The sequence below is a fragment of the Salvelinus namaycush genome, chromosome 24 (assembly GCF_016432855.1).
Source record: "Salvelinus namaycush isolate Seneca chromosome 24, SaNama_1.0, whole genome shotgun sequence".
NCBI classification, from domain to species: domain Eukaryota; kingdom Metazoa; phylum Chordata; class Actinopteri; order Salmoniformes; family Salmonidae; genus Salvelinus; species Salvelinus namaycush.
The window spans coordinates 15,458,022-15,469,307 of NC_052330.1; the positions used below are offsets into that span (position 1 = coordinate 15,458,022).

Sequence of the window (11,286 nt, forward strand, 5' to 3'; positions counted from 1 at the left end):
AGAATAAGGCTGTAACTTAACAAAATGTGGAATAAGTCAAGGGGTCTGAATACTTTTCGAAGGCACTGTATGTTCTGCAGAAGAAAGTCAACGACTGCCAGTAAAAATGTGTCTTATGCATACCGTTAATTTGAATAAGTTTAACCCAGTGTTAACCAGCCCGCCACACACTAATAGAGACTACAACCCTGTTGACATTACCCAATCCATTTACCGGTGCGTATCGGAACAGTATGTGAAAGAAAGTTGTGTGAAAGAAAGTATTGCATGTTTTGACTGGTAGAGCAGTGAAAGTGATGAAGAGTGCGGTGGGTCCTGATGTTTTGACAGTTGATAATACAAATATTGTCAGTAAGTAGTGCAAATGATGTGTAGGATAAAGTTTGGTATTATAATGTGCACTTATACTTTTAAAACAATAACCTAGTTATATTAGATGTTTTGAATTATTATTTCTGTGGTAACTGTGTTATGAAAACCACTTTTTGTTGTTGCAGGTCTTCCCTTTGCCTTCTACAGGGGTTTATGATTGGTGCCTATGAGGAAGACACTCCCACAGCTTGGCTATTATTAAGTTCCAGGTTCTGTGTGAGACGGCCAACCTCAGACCACCGTTCGCCAGCCCAACCACTGACACGGTAAGACCTGCTTCAAACGTATCAATTAGCTCTCTCTCTCTCCACTCTCTCCATTCCCTGTCTTTTCTATATTCCCCTCCCTCGCTCTCTTTTCCCTCATTCTCTCTTCAATGCCTATTAGTTATTTAACTATCAGTATTCTCCCTGTCCTGTAAATGCATGAGTCGTGGTCACAATAGGATGTTATCCTTGCATCAGTGAGGTGCTGTAAAAGGCATACTGTAAATAGTGTAGGCATGCCCCACTATAATGCCTGTCTGCTCGCTGAGCGAGTGAGAGACTGTGAAGACCTCAGACACTGTGATCTGTCAGTTGCACTGTGAGGGGAATTTATCATTGTGTGTTAGGCCGCTGATGAACTAACTGTTGTAATGTTAAGGAGTTAGACCAGGTCAGTCTGCCCTGGCTCACACTCACGGTGGTATGTGTCAATAGACCACCAACCGTCAGTGTGTTGGAACCTTGACAACTAATGCTCATTTGATTAGCACTTTTATCAGCACCGACTGTGTTGCCATGGCAGACGGACCTGCTGTAGAGGATTTACCATGTGGTTTCAATGTTGAACTTTCAGCCCTTACTGAGACGCTCTGAAATGGAAGAGTAACCAAGTGGAAAATGAATAGATGTGAATTATATTAGGTTATAGGGCGGTGTGAAATGTTCCCATCAGAGCACCTACTGTATGCATTGCGTGTATCTAGCTCTTCATGCTTGTAGAGAAAAACTAAGAGAGCCAGCGATGAGAATAACTACCCTCCGTCTCCCCTCTCTCCCTCACTATAGCATTTATCCTTCCACTTCGGTGTCTGGGAGGAGACATATAGGTGAGTGTCCACTAACACCGTCCTCATCCAACCGGGCTGCGCCACCCACGGCCAACCCCACCTCATTCCCAGCCCCTCACCCCGCGGCATCATGGGGGACGTAGTCCAGATGCACTTCTCCACGCCGGACTATGTGATCTTCGCCCTGCTGCTGGTGGCGTCCACGTGCATCGGCCTGTTCTACGCCCTGTCCGGCGGGCGCCAGCGCACCACGCAGGAGTTCCTATTGGCCGACCGTTCTATGAGCTGCCTGCCCGTGTCGCTCTCGCTGCTCGCCACCTTCCAGTCGGCCGTGGCCATCCTGGGAGTGCCCTCGGAGATCTACACCTACGGAACGCAGTTCTGGTTCATGGGAGTCTCCTACTTCCTGGGTCTGCTTGTCCCCGCCCACGTCTTCATACCTGTCTTCTACAGGCTCCGCCTCACCAGCGCTTATGAGGTGAGCTCTAAACCTTAACCTTACCTAGAGAAGGAACAGTGTCTGTGAATGATGAGTTTGTGTGCAGCTGTGTATCTCTCTGTGCCTCTGTCTCGCTAGAACCCTGGCAAGGGAGGCTAGTTGAACGCAAAACAACATTCTCAGCATGTTGTCTGCTTTTTCATTTTGCCAATGGCTAACCAGAGTAGCTGAACCAGAGTACGTCTCTCCATTGAGCATCGATGTACAGCAGACGAGACAGTGCTGCTGACAACAAAGGACTGTTCCCCGGCCCTTAGAATCTCCACTTCTATTGCGCTCGGAATAGTCACAGATGACTAATGCTTTATGATCAGTGGTAGGCTTTAACGTCTCTCCTTCCCTCTTTCTCTCCCCCCACCTTCTGTCTTTTCTTCATTGTGTAGTATTTGGAGCTGCGCTTCAATAAGACGGTTCGCATCATGGGCACCGTGACCTTTATCTTTCAGATGGTGAGTGTATTTGTGTGTCCTCCAGACTGTTGTAGTTATGTCTGTGAGTGCTCCTGGTGTGTTCCCACGTTACTAATATCCTGGACATGCTGTGCTCTGCAGAACAGGGACTTTCTGTACTAGTAGGTCTCGCCCTTTTCCTGTGAAGTTTCACCACTTGATGTGTATTTGAAGTTTCACCACTTGATGTGTATTTGATATGTATTTTAATCAACCACCTATGGCTCCTACTCAGTTTGCTTCCCTGTGAATTTGGACCGTTGTTTGACTGTCTCTGCAGGTGATCTATATGGGAGTGGTCCTCTATGCACCAGCACTCGCACTCAATGCAGGTAAAGGGATCTGTCACGTGTATTTCCTATATAAAGTGGTAGAATAATGCTAGTTTCACTGAGTATGTTCGGTGAGAGCTTTAGTACCTGTTCTGGCTTTATAGACGATGAATGACTGGTGTGGTGTAAATGTGATCTATGTTGATGTGTGCTGTTGATACTGTCCACCTGCAGTGACTGGATTTGACCTCTGGGGGGCAGTGCTGGCCATGGGTCTGGTGTGCACCCTGTACACAACATTAGTGAGTGTCTCTTTTCCTCAGTGAATTTTCAATGTAGCCACCCATCTCCCTACAACTCTGAATGCAATTATTATATGCAGCTGGATAGACAGTATGTATATCTTGTCTTGCGTGTCAGGGAGGGCTGAAGGCAGTCATCTGGACAGACGTGTTCCAGACCATTGTGATGTTTGCTGGCCAACTCGCGGTCATCATAGTGGGGGCCCACCAGGCAGGAGGCATGGGAGAGGTGTGGAGGAAAGCCATCAACGGCAGCCGCATCGCTAGTCTGGAGTGAGTCTTTTCCTTAGTTGACCTAATGAGACTTCAAACTGTCCCTGGACCAGTTACAGAGGATACTAATAGTGGGCTCTGTGTGTGGTGTTGTAACCCTCCTCTCCTTTGACCTGTGTCCCGTGCAGCCTGAACCCTGACCCGACGGAGAGGCACACGTTCTGGACGCTGGGGGTGGGCGGGGTGTTCCTCATGCTGGCGCTGTACGGGGTCAACCAGGCCCAGGTCCAGAGGTACCTCAGCTCCCGCACTGAGAGGGAGGCGGTCATGTAAGCATCAACACTAACGCCCGGTTGAACTGGATTCACATTAATTACATCATGTTCAAAAAAATGAACAACTGCTTAGACACAATGGTAATATTATACGTTGTGGTGTGTCGCCAGGTCGTGCTACGTGGTGTTTCCCTGCCAGCAGGTGGTGTTGTGTCTGGGCTGTCTGATGGGCCTGGTGATGTTTGCTCGTTACGGTGAGGATAGCCCACTGGATAAGGGTTACGTCAAAACCAACGACCAGGCAAGTAGGACTAGCTACCTCCATAACAACACACTTAGTGGTCCCTCGCTGTACTGACATCCTGATGGGACTGTGGTTATGTTAGGGCAGCACGATATGGGCATTATTATAATTGTTTTACCAAAATGTGCTATTTTTCGTGAGATATTGATCGACACTCTTGGGTGAACTGTGGAGATCATAGAAGTAGAATGACTTCTATTAAGAAACAAAGTGTTCCAAACAAGAACGATGCTGCTTTCCAATCTGTTGACTGCATTTGACCTACACTAACAGAACCGCATGCAAACTAAAAGTGAATCTAACAGCGGGATTGAGGAACTGCGCTGCTTGAGTGACAGGGTGCAGGACTTGGTGTGTACGGGAAACAGCCGCAAGAGGAGAAGACAACGGATGTTACACGTTTCAAAATATCGCATGCGATATGGATCTCTTGCGATATGAATATTGCACGTATCAGTATTGCGATGTGAATCTGATTCATTTTGAAGCCATAGTTAATGTATCTATCTCTCTTCAGATCATAGCCAAAGAAAGGCTTTTGTAAAGATGTTTGAGTCAAGGCCATTGTTTGGTTAAATGTCATTTTGGCTCTGTTGATCCAGTCTAAATGCCAGTTTCTTCCTGTCTGCAGATGGTGCTGTACTTTGTGATGGATGTGTTCAGGGACCTGCCTGGCCTACCAGGGCTGTTTGTCGCCTGCCTGTTCAGCGGAGCTCTCAGGTACTTCACTTAACTGCCACTGGCTCTCATGTGCTCGGTCTGTAGTACTAGTCAGACCCCAAGGAACTGTTTCTCTGCTACATTAATGTCATGGTGTTGTGGTACACCAGTAAAGGTTGTATTATGATACTGTTATGAACACACTTCACCACCCTATTTAGTCCCATGACATTACTCATTCAGCTTCCCTCCCTCTTGTGTTGCAGTACCATCTCATCAGCGTTTAACTCCCTAGCGACGGTAACCATGGAGGACCTAATCAAGCCTTACTGCCCGGACATGACTGAGGCCAAAGCCACACTGCTCTCAAAAGGCCTGGGTGAGGTGCTGTTCTCTGAGTGGCCACACGCTGGCAGTGTTTATGAACAGTGGCAGGCAGTGTTCATATTTTATCAAGCTTTTTGTTAAGTTATTGCTGGAGTATAGAGTCCACAAACCAATTTTGACTTCTCTGTCCAAATACTGTGGAGGTATAAACATCTAATATTATTTTTTTCTGGTAGAGTACACTGTATCAGGATTGTACTACTATGGTCCTGACCTGTTTTTCCCTTCCTCTTTTCTTCTCCCAGCGTTTGCCTACGGGCTGGTGTGTCTGGCCATGGCCTACACCGCGTCTCACATGGGCTCAGTGCTGCAGGTGACTGACCCATGTCCCCTGCTCTCTTTGCTTTAGTTAATGGTTACTCCTCTACCCAGCTGAATTACATTTAGCAACGTTGCCCCCCCTAGGGGATCACCTACTACTATCTTAGACAGAGGCTTCATATTACATAAGAGTAAAAGATGATAAACCTCTCTTTTTCGCTCTCTCTCTCCTCCAGGCAGCATTAAGTATCTTTGGGATGGTGGGTGGTCCTCTCCTTGGCGTCTTCTGTCTGGGAATGTTCTTCCCCTGCGCTAACTCCACTGTAAGTCAAAACACTGCCTTGGTAACACGGGTCAAGTTGGCTGGCATTGAGGGGTACTAAAGCAGAGGACATACGGGTTTCTTCACTGAACAGTAAAATATACCGTAAGATTGTGATGGCTTTTTTTCACATCTGTGGTGAATTAGCGAGATCTTTCAGATTTTTATGTAACTGTTCCTTCCTCTCTGTCCACAGGGTGCGATAGTAGGGTTGGTGGCAGGCCTGGTTATGTCGTTCTGGATTGGCATTGGTCATTTCGTGTCCCGTATGGCGCTGCCCACTACTCTGCCCCCCATCATCAACGGCACCGCTATGCCCCTCCCCGGCAACATGACCACTGCTGTCATGACCACCCTCATTACCTCGATCACCGCCAAACCAAAGTACAGTGACTTCTTGTCCTCGTTAAATTGATAGCATTGGAACCAGAACAGCAGTATCAAACATAAAGCACTTGAATTGTATCCTTCCAAAAATATTAGAACTAGTTTTAAGGATGACTGCATAAGCATGGTGATATAAATCTGACCACGTACCTGTGTTTCTCTCTCCAGGCCTACGGGTGTGCAGGCCCTGTACAATCTATCCTATTTGTGGTACAGTGCCCACAACTCTACCACTGTGGTGATAGTGGGACTGATAGCCAGCCTGTTGACTGGTCCTATGAAGGAGAAGGACCTGCTCCCAGGGACGGTGTACCCTGTCCTGGGCAACCTGCTCTTCTTCCTGCCTGAACGCTACAGGGAGATACTCTGCTGTGTCACCCCACTGCCGCAGAAGGTAGGCTGCAGGCCTCCGAGATGGAGGATACCGCCTATGAACCAGTGAAAACAACATAGCAGCCGTAACATTGTTACGGAGTAGTAATTGTGAATGCACTTTACAGTAATTGTGATAGCCGCTTGCTGCTTCTTTTCTTCATCTTTCTAAATGTAATTCAGCCCAAAGCTATCAACACGCATCCTTACCAGATGGCTCGGAAGGAGAGCAATGGAGTGTCCCATCCCAAAGAGAAGGAGAAGACTGAGGAGACGGAGAGAGAGAAGGATGAGGACGAGGAGACAGCAACCCCTCAGCCTTCCTGCCGACTGGCTCACACGTTGCAGGAGACGGCCTTGTAGACCCCCCCCCCCCAACACACACACACAGCCCCCAGCCAAGCCCCAGCACTTTCACAAGCCCCCCCTACTGCGCAGCTTTCTTTGCCCCAGGGGAGAAGATCCACATAGGACCGGAGGGCAATGGAGACCCAGGGTTCCTGGACATGACTTCCATCAAGCACCACAGGGTCAATGTGGAGGAACAGGGAGTTTCACCTCTGACCCTTACTTCCTGGAAAAACTGATACACCACAAATCTCTGGTGGTTAAGAGAGTCAGAACCAGAGTCCTTTGCTAGATTGAAGAATAGTGTAATAAAATGTGGTTAGTGGATGGGGGTCCAGGGGTATCTTGAATTCATTAGTACCTCATTAACGATGGCACTGGTCAGTTGTCCTGAACTGAAGTAACTGGAAATCACTAGTTATGAAGCTGGAGTTTTGAGAAGAGCCAAAATGTCTGAATCGAGGTGGATTCCTGGATGGAGAAAAACTAAAGTAACACAAGTGGCAATCATGTTCAGAGCTGAGGAGAAGTCTCGTTGGACTGAACCAAAGCCTGGACTGTGATTGTGTCCAATTATGATTGAAAGATTGTGACCGCACATGCTCACAATGAGTTGTTCCAATGACTGTGAAAATGGACCCAAGTCTTTCTGTTTATGGAAGAGAATCAGATAGAGACCAGGCAGTGAAGAGCGAGGTACTTCAGATGTAATGTCACTGCATGTTATTTTTATAGAGAAGATTAAGCATGTACGTCAGATGGACTAAGAATATTACAAAATATTTGATGTCCCAGTAGACAACTTAAGGCATAGTGACCGTGTTCTAGCGCCTTTTCACATATGAAATTCGGTATCCTAGATCGGTTTCCTGAATTGTGACAATCTACAAAATACATTTTGCTTTCTCAAGATCTGAAAATAACCGTTTCAGAATGTGATTAGCGAGACACATTCTACATGACGTTAGGAAGCTAGCTTGTTAACAACGGGCAAAAAGTTTCACACGACTCGCGCTGCTGCGTCACAATACCTTGTACTCTGGTCCTGGAACTTGGACCCGCCACTCACCCAGGTCCAGGATCAGTTTGAGCCAGGGCTCATTTGCGTTTCACATGTTCTATAGCTCGGATCAGGTACCAAATGCTCTAGGATACGGATCATACAGAAATATGTGAAAGCGCCCTTCATCGATAGCTTTGGTTTCTTAAGCTCCGTACGTCTGTTTGCCTTACATGGCCTTGGTTTAACGTTTGCCTTTTCAAGCTGCAATAGTAAATGAATACGTACTTAGATAAGAGCGAGATAAGTGCTGCATACAGATCTATAGAGCACAAGCGATCACCCTCATTTGCCATTAACTGGGATCACGTTTTTCGAGAGAGAAAGGTCATTGAGTCTACTCTACTTACTTCATTGAGACAACCAGACAAACTGTTGGTTAGCTAGTGACATTATTGAATGTAGAATACCATCTCCTCTCAATGCATCCACACTGGTTGCATTGAAAAACTCCCCCTCACCTTTGGAAATGATACTAACCTTTCCCTTTCAGAATGATACTTCATCTCTGTATAGCCAGCCTAGTTTTCTTAATGTCACAGGAACCAAGGCGTTCTTCTGAAGCGCTTTATGCACTCTCTTTACACAGGTCATCCCCTGAGAGGGTACTCATTTTCATTACCTGTAATAGGAGCCCATCGTTAACAGAAGCTCAGTAAATCAAATCAAAAAATCATTGTCACATGCGCCAAATGCAACAGGTGTAGTAGACCTTACAGTGAAATGCATACTTAAAAGCCCTTAACCAACAATGCAGTTTTAAGAAAATACCCCCCAAAAAGTAGGAGAGAAGAATAACAAATAATTAAAGAGTAGCAGTAAATAACAATAGCGGGGCTATATACAGGGGATACCGGTACAATGTGTCAACGTATAGGCTAGTAGGTATTGTCACGCATGAGGAAATCAAATTAGCCATAATTACCCAGAAAGGTTGGCACATTTTCTTTGCCATAAATCGATGCAGTGAAAGCATAGCTACAGACTCAAGTAGATTATCATAATCAGCATTGGTCCAGCCTACTGGCCTATACGTTGAAGCCAGTCACGAGGACTGCTGTAAAAGGCAGTCACCAGGTTTACGTAAAATGTAATCGGCTTGGGTTTTTTCTCGGTGACCTTTACAGGACAATGCTGTGTTGTTGGGTGGTGTGTGTGTGTAATGCTCTATCACTATCACTTTCTCCCTCTATCAGAGACTGGATGCCCTCTGTGCTGGTCACAGCTGTTGTGCTCCAGCTGGTAGCCTATATCACAATACATGAATCAATCACATGCGGACCGTGGTGGAATCGGACGTGAACTGAAATGTTCACTTGCTTCCTGTATAAGGTTACAGTATATAAAGTATACACTACCGTTCAAAAGTTTGGGGTCACTTAGAAATGTCCTTGTTTTTGAAAGGAAAGCACTTTTTTTTGGTCCATTTTTAAAATAACATCAAATTGATCAGAAATACAGTGTAGACATTGTTAATGTTGTAAATGACTATTGTAGCTGGAAACGGCAGACTTTTTTTTTTTTTTTTATGGAATATCTACATAGGCGTACAGAGGCCCATTATCAGCAACCATCACTCCTGTGTTCCAATGGCATGTTGTGTCAGCTAATCCAAGTTTATCATTTTAAAAGGCTAATTGATCATTAGAAAACCCTTTTGCAATTATGTTAGCACAGCTGAAAACTGATGTTCTGATTTAAAGAAGCAATAAAACTGGCCTTCTTTAGACTAGTTGAGTATCTGGAGCATCAGCATTTGTGGGTTCGATTACAGGCTCAAAATGGCCAGATGCAAATAACTTTCTTCTGAAACTCGTCAGTCTATTCTTGTTCTGAGAAATGAAGGCTATTCCATGCGAGAAATTGCCAAGAAACTGAAGATCCCGTACAACGCTGTGTACTACTCCCTTCACAGAACAGCGCAAACTGGCTTTAACCAGAATAGAAAGAGGAGTGGGAGGCCCCGGTGCACAACTGAGCAAGAGGACAAGTACATTAGTGTCTAGTTTAAGAAACAGACACCTCACAAGTCCTCAACTGGCAGCTTCAATAAATAGTACCAGCAAAACACCGGTCTCAACGTCAACAGTGAAGAGGTGACTCCGGGATGCTGGCCTTCTAGACATGTTTTCTCATTCCGAGGACATCTTTATTTTATTTACATTTGGCAGAGATTATTGGCAACGTTGGCTACATCACCATCTAATTGGCTGGCTAGCTGGAGATGGCTGGGACTGTGAAGCAACACAAACATAGACACATGCATACAAACACACAATTTCATGTACACATGGACTTTCTGTTATAGGTAAGTGGTAGTAGAGTAGAAGCCTGAGGGCACACTTAATAGCTTGTGAAATCTGTTATTAATGTTTTTAAAATTGTATAACTGCCTTAATTTTGCTGAATCCGAGGAAGAGTAGCTGCTGCCTTGGCATCAGATAATGGGGATCCATAATAAATAAAAATACAAATGGGCCGAAGTTTTGACTCGGGTTGTGGCGAAATTTTGTCAGCCGGTGATTGTCAAGCAAATAACTGTCTGTCTCACGGTTATTGACCGTTAATTAACAAACACATTTAGCATCTCCTGGCTTCCACACATAGCCTACAAGCCACTGATGCAGACCTTTGGAACATCTACATTTTAAAACGTCTAATAAATCCATGTAGTATAGCCTAAACCACAATAAATCCATTATTTATTTTCGACAGATATGAAGAAAATGTAGTCCATTTCAAATTAACAGAATAGCATACTCTGAGTTGTCCTGATCTACCTATGCCGTATGTCTGTGGGCTACACTAGTTAATTTAGCAGACAAGATTTGCTTAGAATTCCATTGCATTATTTTATAGTATGAAGAATATAATTGAACAAAGCTAAACAAAATAGAAAGGATATTTTCTCCAAAGGATTTGAGGGAGTACCACATGCATCTATTCTGTGTTGAGGTGTTAACAAAGAAATAGGAATTTCTATATGCTTAATTTAGAGTTATTAATGTAACATTAGTTGTTCTGCAAATGTTGGGCTATATCTGTTGATTTTTTAAATACATTGTAAGGCTGCATGATGCAACTCCAATGATGATTTGAAAAAGTGACAAAGTGTACAGCCGGTGCAAAAAGTCAGTCTTTCATTCACAATTTGAGAAGCGCTTGATAGTGTCTCGAATTTCCCGGTGGCATCCCCTTTGTGTGGCCATAATGCACCCTAAAAAAATCCATGCCTTTTGCAGCCCTTCTCCATAAATGCTGCCCGCTCTGAAGCACTTCTCACTCACACGGCTCTCCATCACGTGATCGGGTCTTTCTCACAGGCTACAAGTGAAGACAGACACATTGGGAACGCAACTACGCGCGTCCTTATCCAATTCCGAGGTGCATATTGAAGATATTGGAACTGTCCACATTTACTTTTCGTCAGCCAACAAGATGAGTAGGCCTAACAAACAGCGAAAGTACTAGCCTATGTCAATCTACTATCCCCAATAGTACAAAAGTTGACCAATTCTGTGCAAGAAATAAATATTCCAAACATTATCTGGGACAGTTGTGGGATGCGATAGATCCGAATTGGTAGAACCACCAGCATCAAAATCTTTTAAGTAATGAGGCTGATGCAACAGGTCAGAACGCAACGGCTTAAAATGTTGATAAACTATTAGGCTATTTCTTCACATTATAAGTGCAGCAATGCGCACGTGGTAGTAGGCTATAAGCGTGAATGTTCCATTAGCGGAAAA

At 44.9% G+C, this 11,286-nt stretch overlaps 1 protein-coding gene across 1 annotated transcript; it reads left to right on the forward strand.

The window, feature by feature from the left end:
• The first annotated feature begins 507 nt into the window (after positions 1–507).
• LOC120019464 (sodium-dependent multivitamin transporter-like) lies at positions 508–8,266 on the forward strand. Its single transcript, XM_038962768.1, has 15 exons — positions 508–638; positions 1,466–1,904; positions 2,309–2,374; positions 2,655–2,706; positions 2,881–2,948; positions 3,067–3,221; positions 3,350–3,490; positions 3,608–3,737; positions 4,372–4,460; positions 4,667–4,779; positions 5,033–5,100; positions 5,285–5,371; positions 5,567–5,754; positions 5,926–6,151; positions 6,313–8,266. The coding sequence occupies exons 2-15, from the start codon at positions 1,557–1,559 to the stop codon at positions 6,490–6,492; spliced, it is 1,911 nt and encodes a 636-aa protein (XP_038818696.1). The 5' UTR covers positions 508–638; positions 1,466–1,556; the 3' UTR covers positions 6,493–8,266.
• The last annotated feature ends 3,020 nt before the right edge of the window (positions 8,267–11,286 follow it).

Coding starts and splice junctions, on each gene's coding strand:
- LOC120019464 (XM_038962768.1), top strand. CDS start 1,557: ATGGGGGACGTAGTCCAGATGCACTTCTCCACGCCGGACTATGTGATC. Junction 2,949..3,066: donor GCACCCTGTACACAACATTA/GTGAGTGTCTCT, acceptor CTTGCGTGTCAG/GGAGGGCTGAAGGCAGTCAT. Junction 5,755..5,925: donor TCGATCACCGCCAAACCAAA/GTACAGTGACTT, acceptor TTCTCTCTCCAG/GCCTACGGGTGTGCAGGCCC.